The sequence below is a fragment of the Phaenicophaeus curvirostris genome, unplaced genomic scaffold (assembly GCF_032191515.1).
Source record: "Phaenicophaeus curvirostris isolate KB17595 unplaced genomic scaffold, BPBGC_Pcur_1.0 scaffold_153, whole genome shotgun sequence".
In the NCBI taxonomy this organism is placed as follows: domain Eukaryota; kingdom Metazoa; phylum Chordata; class Aves; order Cuculiformes; family Cuculidae; genus Phaenicophaeus; species Phaenicophaeus curvirostris.
In genome coordinates, this window is record NW_027206773.1 from 184,048 (window position 1) to 198,302 (window position 14,255).

The following is a 14,255-nucleotide window of genomic DNA, read 5'->3' on the forward strand; positions in this document are numbered from 1 at the left end:
AGGTGGGTTTTGGGGGCTCTGGGTCCTGTTCGAGGTGGGTTCTGGGGTCTCTGGGTCCTGTTCGAGGTGGGTTCTGGGGTCTCTGGGTCCTGTTCGGGGTGGGTTCCGGGGTCTCTGGGGCTCTGGGTCCCGTTCAGGGTGGGTTCCGGGGTCCCCTGAGGGCGCGGCCGCTGTCCCCGCAGCTGCTGGAGCAGGCGCTGGTGATCGAGGAGCAGCTCCGCCGCGCCGCGTACCTCAACATGACGCAGGATCCCAGCCACCCGGCCATGGCCCTCAACACGCGCTTCGCCGAGGTCGAGTGCCTGGCCGAGAGCCACCAGCACTTGTCCAAGGAGTCGCTGGCGGGGAACAAGCCCGCGAACGCCGTCCTGCACAAGGGTAAGAGGCGGGGGGGCCGGCGCGGCCGCCGCGGCCGCTCGCTGTAGCGCTCGCTCCTCTGTACCGCGCTCGCCATCATTAAAGTGCGGTCTGCTCCTCCCAACCGCCTCCCGGTGTCTCCTTGCTCGGCGCGGGCTTCGTGGCGGACGGAGACGGGGAATCGGGGCGACGGGGGCGACGAGGGGAAGGCCGGGAGGGCCCTGAACGGCGGAGGGGGATCGGAGGGGGCTTGGAGTGAGCTCGGAGTGAACTCAGAGGGAGCTCGGAGGGAGCTCAAAGGGGGCTCGGAGTGAGCTCAGAGGGAGCTCAGAGTGAACTTGGAGGGAGCTCAGAGGGAGCTTGGAGTGAGCTCAGAGGGAACTTGGAGTGAGCTCAGAGGGAACTCGGAGCTTGGAGTGAGCTCGGAGGGAGCTCAGAGGGAGCTCAGAGGGAGCTCAAAGGGGGCTCGGAGTGAGCTCAGAGGGAGCTCAGAGTGAACTTGGAGTGAGCTCGGAGTGAGCTCGGAGGGAGCTCGGAGTGAACTTGGAGTAAGCTCGGAGGGAGCTTGGAGTGAGCTCAGAGGGAGCTCGGAGGGAACTTGGAGTGAGCTCGGAGTGAACTCAGAGCGAGCTCGGAGGGAGCTCGAAGGGGGCTCAGAGTGAACTTGAAGGGAGCTTGGAGTGAACTTGGAGGGAGCTTAGAGTGAGCTTGGAGAGAGCTCAAAGGGGGCTTGGAGTGAGCTCAGAGGGAGCTCGGAGTGAACTTGGAGTGAGCTCAGAGGGAGCTCGGAGGGAGCTTGGAGTGAGCTCGGAGGGAGCTTGGAGTGAGCGCAGAGGGAGCTCGGAGGGAGCTCAAAGGGGGCTTGGAGGGAGCTCGGAGGGAGCTCAGCATGAGCTTGGTGTAAACGCGGCTTCAGCTCAGGGCAATCTCATATAATGAGCTCGGAGGGAGCTCAGAGCTCGGTTGGTGTAAGCGCGGCTGCAGCTCAGAGAGAGGTCGTTTAATGAGCTCGGAGTAAGCTCAGAGCAAGCTCGGTGTAAGCGCGGCTGCAGCTCAGAGGGAGCTCGGGTTGAGCTTCGGGAGAAGCTCCGAGTGAGCTCGGAGTGAGCTCGGAGTGAGCTCAGTGTGAGCTTGGAATGAGCTCGGAGTGAGCTCAGCGTGAGCGCGGAGTGGTCCCAGCTGGAGCTGGGAGAGCCGCCTGAGCCTCAGGGTCTGTGAGGAGGAAACCGCGAGTAGCTCTGGTGTCGGTCGGGTAGGGACGGAGCATCCGGGCGGCCTCCCCCGAGTAGCTCCCGCCTCCCTCGGCCCTTCCAGGCGCTGCGAGTAACCCAGGAGTAACCTGCTAGTTACCCGTGAGCTGCCCGCTGGTGCCCTGTAAGCAAGTTGTTAGTAACCCGTGAGCAAGCTGTTAGTTAACCGTGAGCGACTCGTGCGTTACTCATCAGAAACCCATAAATAAGCCTCTAGTAACCCACGAGTAACCTGTTAGTTACCCGGGGGTGACTCGTGAGGAACCCATTGCTCACTAATAACCAATCAGTTACCCAGGAGTAACCATCATTAAACCATTAGTAGCCTGGGACTCATCCAGCTGTTAGTAACCCGTGAGTTACACAACTTAGTAACCCATGAGTTACCCATCAGCCGTTAGTACGGAGTTAGTAAACTATGAACGAGCTGTTAGTTACGCACAAGTAAACTGCTAGTACAGCGTTAGTAAACCGCAAGTTCCCTGTAAGTGGTTAGTTACCCACGTGTAACCCCTGAGTTAGTCTCGAGCGAGCCGAGGGTGTTAGTAAACCACGAGCGAGCCGCTAGTTACCTGCGAGTAGCCGCCGAGCGAGCTGTTGGTAGCCACGGTTCAGCCGTCGGGCGGGAGCGAGCGGTTAATCCCTGGAGGCGCCGCGAGGGAAGGGCGAGTAGGGGGCGCGTAAGCGGTTAGTAGGCCGGTAGTTAACTGCGGGTTAGTAGGCCGGTAGTTAACTGCGGGTTAACGGGGGGGGCTCCTCTGTCCCAGTGCTGAACCAGCTGGAGGAGCTGCTGAGCGACATGAAGGCCGACGTGACGCGCCTGCCGGCCACGCTCTCGCGCATCCCACCCATCGCCGCGCGCCTCCAGATGTCCGAGCGCAGCATCCTCAGCCGCCTCGCCAGCAAGGGCACCGACAGCCACCCCCCCACCGTGAGCGGGGGACACGGGGGGACGGGGGGGGACACGGGGGGACACGAGGACATGGGGGGGATCGGGGATTTGGGGGGGGAATGAGGATATAGCGGGATGGGGGCATGGGGGGAATGGGGGACGTGGGGGGACGTGGGGACACAGGGGGACACAGGGGACGTGGGGAGAAAGGGGACATGGGGGGTAAGGGGGATGTGGGGGGGACATGGGGACACAGGGGGATATGAGGGGGACACAGGGGATGTGGGGAGAAAGGGGACATGGGGGTGTGGGGGACGTGGGGGGGACATGGGGACTGGGGGGGAACAGGGACATGGGGACATGGGGACACAGGGGGACATGAGGGGGACACGGAGGATGTGGGGAGAAAGGGGACGTGGGGGGTAATGGGGGTTTGGGGGGGATATGGGGGTGTGGGGGGGAACAGGGACATGGGGACGTGGGGGGGACATGGGGACACAGAGGGACATGAGGACATGGGGGGGATCAGGGACTTGGGGGGGAATGAGGATATAGGGGGATGGGGACATGGGGGACATGGTGGGGACATGGGGACACGGAGGATGTGGGGAGAAAGGGGACATGGGGGTAAGGGGGATGTGGGGGGGACATGGGGACACGGGGACATGAGGACATGGGGGGACATGAGGGGGACACGGGGGACGGGGGGGACATGGGGACACAGGGGGGACATGGGGGACGTGGGGAGAAAGGGGACATGGGGGGGTGGGGGAACAGGGACATGGGGGACATGGGGACACAGGGGGACATGAGGGGGACACGGGGGATGTGGGGAGAAAGGGGACGTGGGGGGTAATGGGGGTTTGGGGGGGACATGGGGGTGTGGGGGGGAAGAGGGACATGGGGACATGGGGGGGACATGGGGACACAGAGGGACATGAGGACATGGGGGGGATCAGGGACTTGGGGGGGGAATGAGGACATAGGGGGATGGGGACATGGGGGAAATGGGGGACATGGGGACACGGAGGATGTGGGGAGAAAGGGGACATGGGGGGTAAGGGGGATGTGGGGGGGACGTGGGGACACGGGGACATGAGGACATGGGGGGACATGAGGGGGACACGGGGGACGGGGGGGGACATGGGGACACAGGGGGGACATGGGGGACGTGGGGAGAAAGGGGACATGGGGGGGTGGGGGAACAGGGACATGGGGGACATGGGGACACAGGGGGACATGAGGGGGACACGGGGGATGTGGGGAGAAAGGGGACGTGGGGGGTAATGGGGGTTTGTGGGGGAGATGGGGGTGTGGGGGGGAACAGGGACATGGGGACATGAGGGGGACATGGGGGACATGGGGAGAAAGGGGACGTGGGGGGGTAATGGGGGTTTGGGGGGGACATGGGGGTGTTGGGGGGAAGAGGGACATGGGGACATGGGGGGGACATGGGGACACAGGGGGACATGGGGGGGTCCTGGATGCCCAGGTCTGTGTTTGGGGGCACCTGGGGCCCTGGGGGGGGGGCGGGGGGGTGACCCCAATGTGTGTGTGTGTGTGTGTCGCCCCCCCAGACCTTCCCGCCGGGGCCCTACGCGACCCCCCCCAGCTACGGGGGCTCCTTCGGGGCCCCCCCCGGCCGCCGCCCTCCCCCCCGGGGGGGCCAATTACAGCCAGATGCCCCCCGGCTCCTTCATCACTGGTGAGGGGGGGGGGGGTCCCACATACCTGGGTCTGGGGGGGGGGCGGTCCCACATATCTTGGGGGGGGGGGTCACCAGGATACTTGGATCCCTTTGTGGGGGGGGTCACCTGGACATGGGGGTCTGGGGGGGGTTGTCCCAGGTGCCTGGGTCTGTTTTGGGGGGTTCCCGGGTGCCTGGGTCCATTTTGGGGGGGTCCTGGGTCCATTTTGGGGGGGGTCCCGGGTGCCTGGGTCCATTTTGGGGGGGGTCCCAGGTCCATTTTGGGGGGGGTCCCGGGTGCCTGGGTCCATTTTGAGGGGTCCCGGGTCCAATTTGGGGGGGGTCCCGGGTGCCTGGGTCCATTTTGGGGGGGGTCCCAGGTCCATTTTGGGGGGGGTCTCGGGTGCCTGGGTCCATTTTAGGGGGTCCCGGGTCCATTTTGGGGGGGGTCTCGGGTGCCTGGGTCCATTTTGGGGGGTCCCGGGTCCATTTTGGGGGGGGTCCCGGGTGCCTGGGTCCATTTTGGGGGGTCCCGGGTGCATTTTAGGGGGGGTCCTGGGTGCCTGAGTTTACTGGGGGAGGCCAGGGGGCTCCCCAGGACCCCTCAGCCCCCCCGTTTTGGGGGTGTCCATCCCCCCCTGACCTTTCTCCCCCCCCCCCCCAGCGGCGAACGGCCCCCCCGTGCTGGTGAAGCGCGAGCCCGAGGGCCCCGAGAAGAAGGAGCCGCGCGGGGGCGAGGTTATCTGCATCGACGACTGAGGGGGGGCCCCGATACCCCCCCAAGCCCCCCCGCGGGGCCCCCCGGGAGCGTCTGGAGGGGGGGGCGCAGCCAAAAACCGCCTCCTTTCACCCCAAAAAACAAGCCTCGGGGGGGGGGGGGGGGGTGTGAGCCGGGGCGGGGGGGGCGACGAGGACCACTGCGATTATAAATATGAATAGAGACATTTATTGCCCCGCGGGGGGGGGGCGGGGCCGGGGGGGCCCCTGGTGGCCCCTTGGTGGCTCCTGGTGGCCCCGGTGGCCCCGTGACCCCCCCCCCCCAACAGTGTCCCCCCCCCCCGTGTCCCCCCCCCCCCCGGGGCTCGGGCTCTTGTGTAACCGCAGCAGAATTAAACCCGGTTCCTTGGCTACGGCGCCCGGCTCCCTCCCCTCCTGCCTCGTGGCCACCGCGGGGCGGCTCGTGGCCACCATGGGGAGCCTCGTGGCCACCGGTGGCCCTGGGGGTGGCTTTCGGCCCGGTGGTCGTGGCCCCCGGTGGCCCTGGGGGTGGGGGCTTCGCTGTGGCCTCCATGCGGTGCTTGACCATACGATAGTGGCCACCGGTGGCCACTGGGGTGGCTCTGGGAGCGGCTTTATCGTGGCCACTGGGGTCAAACGTACGGTTGTAGCCACCAGCAGAGTCCTGGTGGCCATCGAAGCCAAAGCAGTGGCCACGGCCAGCGTCGTGTGGCCTTCGGGGACACCACGAGAGCTTTGGGGACACCCCAGGAGTTCCGGGGATGGAGCTGGGACCTCCTGGCCCCAGTGGCCACGGGCTGGGCTACTGGCCACGAGGAGGGAGGGAAATGGGGCCTCACCGGGTTCGTTGGGGTCGGGGAGGAGCGCAAGGTCCATCCCAGCAGCTCTCGTGGACTTCCCCTTGGAAGCTGGTGTCCTTTTGGCCTCCTTGGCCTTCAGGAGGGCTGAGAACTTTCTAGAAGGACACAACGGGAAAGGTCCCTGTGAGCAGGGACGTCTCCAACCAGACCAGGTTCCTCAGGAAACGGTTCGAGCTGGAAAGGATCTTTGAAGCCTAAACCTCCAACCTCACCTGCCCTGAGGCTCCTTCTCCTTCTCCTTCTCCTTCTCCTTCTCCTTCTCCTTCTCCTTCTCCTTCTCCTTCTCCTTCTCCTTCTCCTTCTCCTTCTCCTTCTCCTTCTCCTTCTCCTTCTCCTCCGTCTTCTTCGTCGTCTTCTTCGTCGTCTTCTTCGTCGTCTTCGTCTTCTTCGTCTTCATTGTTGTCTTCGTCTTCTTCGGCTTCGTCTTCTTCATTGTTGTCTTCTTCATCTTCTTCTTCGTCTTCTTCTTCATCTTCGTCATCTTCTTCGTTGTCTTCTTCGTCATCTTCTTCATCTTCTTCTTCGTCTTCTTCGTCTTCCTCGTCCCTGTCGTGTCCTCGTCCTGGGACGTTCCAGTCCTACTTGAGCTCGAACGAGTGGGAAAGGGGCCACCAGGAGCTCCCTCTGGAGCCGGGAAGGAGAGGCCTCGTCAGAAGGAGGAGGAGCCCAACGCTGGAGGCGTCTCCTCAGCACGGATGAGGCTTTTTCATCCTCACCTTGGCCAAGCAGAGGGAAAATCTCTCTTCTCCTGGGCCTGGGCTCGCCCGGGATGCTCCTCAAGATCTTCAGAACATCTCTGGGCGCCGTTTTGTGCACAAGTTCCATCTCGAACCTGGAGATAAAGGAGAAGACGCAGACGTCACCCAGAGCAGGGCCGACTCAGCTCCATCACCCCCTTCCCAGCTCCTCATCCCCCTTTGTGACCCCAAAAGGGGCCGGTCACCACGGCTGGAACGCGGCTGGGGGATCAGAATCGTCTTCTCCAGCTTCTGGAGGGGCTTCTCCAACCCTTCTAGAGTGTCTCTGGGGTCACCTTGCTCTGGAGGGTCTTCTCCAACCCTTGGAGGGTCTTCTCCAACCCTCAAGACACCACAAAACATCATCTGGGGTTTCTGAGGAGCATGGGACACCCCAAAATCTACCTGAGGGGTCTGGAGGTCCTCAAGACACCATAAAACATCAGGTGGGGGGTTCTGAGGAGCGTGGGACACCCCAAAATGTACCTGAGGAGGTCCTCAAGACACCACAAAACAGCATCAGGGGGTTATGAGGAGCGTGGGGCACCCCAAAACCTGAGCTGAGGGGTCTGGAGGTCCTCAAGACACCATAAAACATCAGGTGGGGGGTTCTGAGGAGCGTGGGGCACCCCAAAAGGGTGAGGCTTGGGTTCCTCTCCAGGTTCTCAGGGCCTGGAGCCCACGTCCTCCTGGTGGAGCCAACGGGAGCTCCGGGACAGGGGGGTGGAGGCGGCCGACGTCACTGCCAGGGGCAGGAGGACATCGTGGTGACCTCCAGGCCACTGACCCCGGGTGGGACCTTGTCGGTGACGCCTTCGGGAGGTCCCGACTGGAGCCAGAGCCGACGCGGCACGGCCTGATAGGAGCTTCTCCCCCTCCATCTCCTCCCCATCCCCAATGGTCCACGAGGTCCCACCTGGAGGTGGCGACAACCTCGTGTCCTCAAGGTCCTTGTCCCCTGCGAGGTTCTAAAGGACGTTGGTGGCCCCAGGAGGTGGTGATCATGGCTCGGATCTTGCGCCTGGTGGTGGCCCTGGTGGCCCTGGTGGCCCCAGCCCAGGGTTGGGGCAAAGACGCGGCCACCGTGACCCTCTCGGTGGAGAACGGGGGGCCCTGGGGAGACTGGGGGGACCCCGTGTTCTGCCCCAAGGGCTCCTACGCCAACGGGTTCCAGCTCAAGGTGGGACCTGGGGGGGACGCGGAGGGGCGGGGGGCGGAGGGACGTGGGGGTCGACGGGTCCTCGGTGTCTTCTCCAGGTGGAGCCACCCCAGGGACTCTTCAGGGATGACACGGCCCTCAACGCGGTGCGGCTGCTCTGCAGCAACGGGGCCACCGCCACGTCCAGCGAGGGGCCGTGAGTCAGGGGGCAGCGCCGAGGGGACACTGGGGGGTTGGGGGGGTCTTGGGGGGCCCTGGGGGGCCTTGGGGGTGAAGGTGGTGGCTCTGGGGGGCCCTGGGGGGCCTTGGGGGTGAAGGCGGTGGCCATGGGATGGTGCTGGTGGCTTTGGGGGGCCCTGGGGGTGAAGGTGGTGGCCTTGGGGGGCCCTAGAGAGCCTTGGGGGTGAAGGTGGTGGACATGGGGGTGAAGGTGGTGGCCATGGGATGGTGGTGGTGGCCATGGGGGTCAAGGTGGTGGCCTTGGGGGCCCTTGGGGGTGAAGGTGGTGGACATGGGGGTGAAGGTGGTGGCCATGGGATGGTGGTGGTGGCCATGGGGGTCAAGGTGGTGGCCTTGGGGGCCCTTGGGGATGAAGGTGGTGGCCTTGGGATGGTGGTGGTGGCCATGGGGGTGAAGGTGGTGGCCTTGGGATGGTGGGGGTGGCCTTGAGGGATCTTGAGGGTGAAGTTGGTGGCCATGGGGGTCCTGGTGAGGTGGGGGTTGTGGCCTAGGACATCTAAGGTGACGCTGGTGGCCTCCCCACCCTCCCCCCGATGCTTCTCTATGGCCACCACCCCCAAGCGCTGGGAGGTGGCTGAGGAGGGGGTGGTGACCCCGATGTCCCCTCCAAGCCGAGGTACCTGGCTGTCCCCTCTGAGCTGCAGCCGCGGCCACCTGAGCAGCTTCCGCCTGCGGGTGGAGGCTCCTCAAGGGCTCTGGGACGACACGGCCGCCAACAACGTGGACGTGGCCTGCTCGGACGGGCGGGTCCTGGAGGGCCAGGGGGGCCTAGCGGGCACCTGGGGCAACTGGAGCTCCTTCTGCCCCCACGGGGGGGGCGTCTGCGGGCTCAGGACCCGCCTGGAGGCCCCTCAGCGCGGCGGGAAAGACAACACGGCCCTCAACGACGTCGAGATGTTCTGCTGCAGCTGAGGGACACGGGGGCACCACGGGGGCACCGGGGCCTCGCTCAGACCCCGTGTCCATCCCAGTGGCCACCACGAGCCCCACTGACCCCCAACACCCTGCTGGTGTCCACCCTGACCCCAGAGTCTCCTCCGTGTCCCCCCTGCCCCCCACTGATCCCAATGTCCCCCCCCTTCCCCTCATTAAATGCTGCTGGGTAACGAGCTGGGGCCTCCTCATTTCGACTGGGAGGAGTTGGGAAGCACTGGGGGGTCACTGGGAGGCACTGGGAGGAACTGGGAGGGTATTGGGGCTCACTAGCTGTTACTGGGAGGGTATTGGGAGGAACTAGGGGGCACTGGGAGGGTATTGGGGGTTACTGGCTGTTACTGGGGGGCACTGGGAGGAACTGGGGGTTACTGGGAGGGTATTGGGGGTTACTGGCTGTTACTGGGGAGGCACTGAGGGTCACGGGGAGGGTATTGGGGGTTCCTGGGAGGCACTGGGGAGCACTGGGAGGGTATTGGGGGTTACTGGCTGTTACCGGGAGGCACTGGGGGCACAATAGGTGCCACGCTGCCGTAAAGCGCGGCCCCTCCCGTATCCCCGCCGCGCTGCCGTAAAGCGCGGGGCTGTCGTGCAGAGGCGCGCAGCGATGGCGGCGGTGACGGTGCGGCCGGCGGAGTCCGGGCCCTGCGGGTGGGGAGAGGGGCCCGTGAGCACCGGCGTGAGTGGGGAGGGGGCTGCGGGGCTGGGGAGGGGGTTATGGGGCTGGAGGGTGCCTGGGGGGGTGGTTATGGGGCTGGGAAGGGACTTATGGGGCTGGGAATGGGACTTGTGTGTCTGGGAAAGGGATTTATGGGTCTGGGAATGGGACTTGTGGGTCTGGGAAGGGACTTGTGGGTCTGGGAAAGGGATTTATGGGTCTGGGAATGGGACTTGTGGGTCTGGGAAGGGACTTGTGGGTCTGGGAAGGGACTTGTGGGTCTGGGAAAGGGACTTATGTGTCTGGGAAAGGGACTTGTGGGTCTGGGAATGGGACTTATGTGTCTGGGAAAGGGACTTGTGGGTCTGGGAAGGGACTTGTGGGTCTGGTAAGGGTCTTATGTGTCTGGGAAAGGGACTTGTGGGTCTGGGAATGGGACTTGTGGGTCTGGGAAAGGGACTTGTGGGTCTGGGAAAGGGGCTTGTGGGTCTGGGAAGGGACTTATGGGTCTGGGAAAGGGACTTGTGGGTCTGGGAATGGGACTTGTGGGTCTGGTAAGGGTTTTATGGGTCTGGGAATGGGACTTAAGGGGCTGGGGGGTGGTTGAGTGGCGGTTATGGGGCAGGGAGGGGTGGTTATGGGGCTGAAGGGGGACTTACGGGGTGGTTGGGGGGTGGTTATGGGGCAGAGGACACCCAAAACTGCTCTGGGGGGTGGTTATGGGGCTGGGAGAGGAGGTTATGGGGCAGAACAGACCCTTTCGGGGTGTTGGGGCGGGGGGGTTATGGGGCTGGGGGGTGTCGCTATGGGGCAGGGGGTTCTCTGTGGGCTGCATGCTCGCCTTCCCCCCCCAAGACGACCATCATGGCCGTGGAGTTCGACGGCGGCGTCGTCATCGGGGCCGACTCGCGCACCACCACGGGGTGAGTGATGCCACCGTGACGTCACCGTCACCCGTGACGTCACCGGGGGGCGGGGGGGCTGCTCACCGTGTCACCGCGATGCTGTGATGTCACCGTGACGTCACCGTGAAGGCCGCGGCGTCGCCACTGTGCGATGTCACCTCGACCCTCAGTGTCACCTCGACCCTTGGTGTCCCCGCGATGTCCTCGCAATGTCCCTGTGATGCTGTGGCGTCCCCGTGACGTCCCCGCGCTGTCCCCAGGGCGTACGTGGCCAACCGGGTGACGGACAAGCTGACCCCGGTGCACGATCGGATCTTCTGCTGCCGCTCGGGCTCGGCCGCCGACACTCAGGCTGTGGCCGACGCCGTCGCCTACCAGCTCGCCTTCCACAGGTACCGCCCCGCAGGGCTGCCCCGCGGCTCCTCCACCCCGTACGCCCCCTCAACCTCGTCCCTGCCCCACATCTCCCCACAGCGTGGAGCTGGAGGAGCCGCCCCGCGTCCGCACGGCCGCCCGCCTCTTCCAGCAGACGTGTTATCGCTACCGCGAGGAGCTCAGCGCTGGCATCATCGTGGCCGGCTGGGACCCACGGCGTGGGGGGCAGGTGAGGGCTGCCCCACAGCGTCTCCTCTGCCCCATAGGCCCCTCCTCTGCCCCACAGCAGAGCCTTTTTGTACCCAAGACTGTCACTCTCTGCCTTGCAGCATCCCCTGCTGCCCCACAGCGGCCCCCCCCTGCCCCACAGCGGCCTCCCCCTGCCCCACAGCGTCTTCTCTGCCCCATAGGCCCCTCCTCTGCCCCACAGCAGAGCCTTTTTGTACCCAAGACTGTCACTCTCTGCCTTGCAGCATCCCCCCCTGCCCCACAGCGGCCTCCCCGTGCCCCACAGCGGCCTCCCCCCTGCCCCACAGCGGCCTCCCCCCTGCCCCACAGCGGCCTCCCCCCTGCCCCACAGCAGCCTCCCCGTGCCCCACAGCGGCCTCCCCTGCCCCACAGCGGCCCCCCCCTGCCCCACAGCGGCCTCCCCTGCCCCACAGCGTCTTCTCTGCCCCATAGGCCCCTCCTCTGCCCCACAGCAGAGCCTTTTTGTACCCAAGACTGTCACTCTCTGCCTTGCAGCATCCCCCCCTGCCCCACAGCGGCCTCCCCGTGCCCCACAGCGGCCTCCCCCCTGCCCCACAGCGGCCTCCCCCCGCCCCACTGCGGCCTCCCCTGCCCCACCGCGGCCTCCCCTGCCCCCTAAGTGCCCCCTCGCGCCCCCCAGGTGTACGTGGTGCCGCTGGGGGGGATGCTCCTGCGCCAGCCGTTCGCCGTGGGGGGCTCGGGCAGCTCCTACATCTACGGGTTCCTCGACGCCGCCTTCCGGCCCGGCATGAGCCGCACTCAGTGCCAGGAGTTTGTGGCGCAAGGTGAGGGGTTTGTTGGGGGGGGGGAATTTGGGGGGGGTGTTGGGGGGCACAGAGGCGATTTAGGGGGGTTGGGGGGGAATAAAGGGGGGGTACAAGGTGGTTGGGGGGTCACAGAGGGGATTTGGGAGGGTGCAGCGTGGTTAGCAGAGGATATAGGGGGGTCTGAAGGAGTTTGGGGGGGACACGTGGTGGGGGGATTTGGAGGGAGGGATACAGGGTAGTTTGGGGGGGACTTGGGAGCCATTGGGGGGCACAAAAGGGTTTGGGGGTGGTCCTAGACAGGGCTGAGGAGGGATATGGGGGGGTACAATGGGGTTTTTGGGTGCCCTGGGTGATTTGGGGTGCTCTGAGGGCTTTGAGGGGTGGGGCTGAGAAGATTCCTGGACTTTTGGGTGTCCTGAGAGGGGTTTGGGGGGGGGTCCCAAGGTTTAGGGGTACCCTGAGGGGTTTCGGGGTCCTGAGGGGTTTGGTGCAGGGAGGTTTATGGTGCTGGGAAGAGTCTTGGGGCGTTTTGGGGTCCCGGTGTTGATGTCGGGGTGCCCTCTGTCCCCCCCCGCAGCGCTGGCGCTGGCGATGGCGCGGGACGGCGCGAGCGGGGGGGTGGTGCGGCTGGCGGCCATCACGGCGGACGGTGTGGAGCGCAGCGTGCTGGCCGGCCCCGCGCTGCCGGGGGGCGAGGGGGGCCCCTCGCACTGAGCACCCCAAAAAACGGGGCAATAAACGGCTCCGGGACCTGTCGCCCCCATTACTGGAGTCCCTCTCACCCCTTTCTTTATTGGGGTCCCTCCTCCTGTCACCCCTATTATTGGAGTCCCTCTCACTCCCTTATTGGGGTCCCCCCTCCAGTCTCTCCCATTACACTGGGGTCCCCCTCACCCCTTTCATTATTGGGGTCCCTCCTCCCTTCTGTCCTGTTATTGGAGTCCCTCTCGCTTCATTATTGGGGTCCCCTCTGCCATCACCCCCATTATTTGGGTCTCACCCCCTTCTTTATTGGGGTCCTCCCTCCTTTCAACCCCTCATTATTGGGGTCTCCTCCCCTCCTACCCCCATTATTGGGGTCCCTTCTGCACATTGGGGTTCCCCCATCAACCCTTCATTATTGGGGTCCCCCTTCCCTTCATCATCTCATCAGGGCGGTCCCCCCCCTTTCATCCCCTCATTACTGGGGTCTCATCACTCCCCCCTATTACTGGGGGTCCCCTTTCCTCTCACACCCGCATTAGGGGGGTCCCACTCCCTCTTCCAGCCACCCCAGCACTTCATATCGCCCCTAGTATTGGGGGGTGTCCCCCCTTACTGAGGTTTCTTTCCCCTCCCTCCCCCTCACGCCTGAGGCCCGACAGCAAAAAGGGCGGGAAAGGAAGGGCGGGAAAAAAAGAGCGGGAAGGAAAGGGCGGGAACGGCACGTGCCCCGCCCCCCCGACTCCCGCGTGAGGGGGCGGGGCCTGCGGTGTTTAGCAATGGGAGGGGGCGTGGCCAGAGACCCTAGTGCCCTCCAGCACCTCCCAGTCTCCCCCAGCAGCCCTCCAGCACCTCCCAGTCTTATCTGTGCCTCCCAGCAACCCCCAGTAGCCCTCCAGTGCCTCCCAGTCTCCCCCAGTAGCCCTCCAGTGCCTCCCAGTCTCCCCCAGTAGCCCTCCAGTGCCTCCCAGTCTCCCCCAGTAGCCCTTCAGTGCCTCCCAGTCTCCCCCAGCAGCCCTCCAGTGCCTCCCAGTCTCCCCCAGTAGCCCTTCAGTGCCTCCCAGTCTTATCTGTGCCTCCCAGCAACCCCCAGTAGCCCTCCAGCACCTCCCAGTCTCCCCCAGTAGCCCTCCAGCACCTCCCAGTAACCCCCAGTAGCCCTCCAGCACCTCCCAGTCTCCCCCAGTAGCCCTTCAGTGCCTCCCAGTCTCCCCCAGTAGCCCTCCAGCGCCTCCCAGTAACCCCCAGTAGCCCTCCAGCACCTCCCAGTCTCCCCCCAGTAGCCCTCCAGTGCCTCCCAGTAACCCCCAGTAGCCCTCCAGCACCTCCCAGTCTCCCCCAGCAGCCCTCCAGTGCCTCCCAGTCTCCCCCAGTAGCCCTCCAGTGCCTCCCAGCAACCCCCAGTAGCCCTCCAGTGCCTCCCAGTCTCCCCCAGTAGCCCTCCAGCACCTCCCAGTCTATCTCAGTGCCTTCCCAGTAATACCCAGTGCTACTGAAGTCCCTCCCAATGCCCCCTGCTCTCTCCCAGTAGCCCACCAGTGCTCCCCAGTCTCTCCCAGCAACTCCCAGTGCCCACGAAGTCTCTCCCAGTGCCGCCCAGTGCTCCCTAGTACCCTCCCGGTATCCCCCCAGCCTCTCCCAGTACCCCCCTGTCTACCACTGCCTCCCAATACCCTCCCAGTACCCTCCCAGTAACTCCCACTGCCCCCAGTCTTCCCCAGTAACTCCCAACGTCCCCCTCAGACC

At 65.1% G+C, this 14,255-nt stretch overlaps 4 protein-coding genes across 4 annotated transcripts in view; 3 read left to right on the top strand and 1 right to left on the bottom strand.

Annotated features, from left to right (window-relative positions):
- CHD3 (chromodomain helicase DNA binding protein 3) overlaps window positions 1–5,038 on the top strand; it is a 39,233-nt gene extending 34,195 nt beyond the window's left edge. The window contains 5 exon segments of the mRNA XM_069882472.1: window positions 183–378; window positions 2,375–2,538; window positions 4,077–4,133; window positions 4,135–4,204; window positions 4,851–5,038. Coding sequence (XP_069738573.1) covers window positions 183–378; window positions 2,375–2,538; window positions 4,077–4,133; window positions 4,135–4,204; window positions 4,851–4,945 — 582 coding nt within the window. The 3' untranslated portion in view covers window positions 4,946–5,038.
- Window positions 5,039–5,131: 93 nt separating this feature from the next.
- On the bottom strand, window positions 5,132–8,701 carry LOC138734681 (TRAF3-interacting protein 1-like). The gene is made up of 6 exons (XM_069882455.1): window positions 8,541–8,701; window positions 7,438–7,563; window positions 6,501–6,616; window positions 5,997–6,408; window positions 5,764–5,879; window positions 5,132–5,550 (listed from the first exon to the last, which is right to left on the bottom strand). The coding sequence occupies exons 3-6, from the start codon at window positions 6,607–6,609 to the stop codon at window positions 5,132–5,134; spliced, it is 1,056 nt and encodes a 351-aa protein (XP_069738556.1). The 5' UTR covers window positions 6,610–6,616; window positions 7,438–7,563; window positions 8,541–8,701.
- On the top strand, window positions 7,525–9,007 carry LOC138734682 (vitelline membrane outer layer protein 1 homolog). Its single transcript, XM_069882457.1, has 3 exons — window positions 7,525–7,701; window positions 7,779–7,876; window positions 8,532–9,007. Exons 1-3 carry the CDS (start codon window positions 7,525–7,527, stop codon window positions 8,830–8,832), a joined length of 576 nt encoding a protein of 191 aa, XP_069738558.1. The 3' UTR covers window positions 8,833–9,007.
- Window positions 9,008–9,435: 428 nt separating this feature from the next.
- LOC138734696 (proteasome subunit beta type-6-like) lies at window positions 9,436–12,578 on the top strand. Its single transcript, XM_069882480.1, has 6 exons — window positions 9,436–9,532; window positions 10,367–10,434; window positions 10,677–10,808; window positions 10,891–11,020; window positions 11,681–11,825; window positions 12,385–12,578. Exons 1-6 carry the CDS (start codon window positions 9,461–9,463, stop codon window positions 12,519–12,521), a joined length of 684 nt encoding a protein of 227 aa, XP_069738581.1. The 5' UTR covers window positions 9,436–9,460; the 3' UTR covers window positions 12,522–12,578.
- Window positions 12,579–14,255: the final 1,677 nt, after the last annotated feature.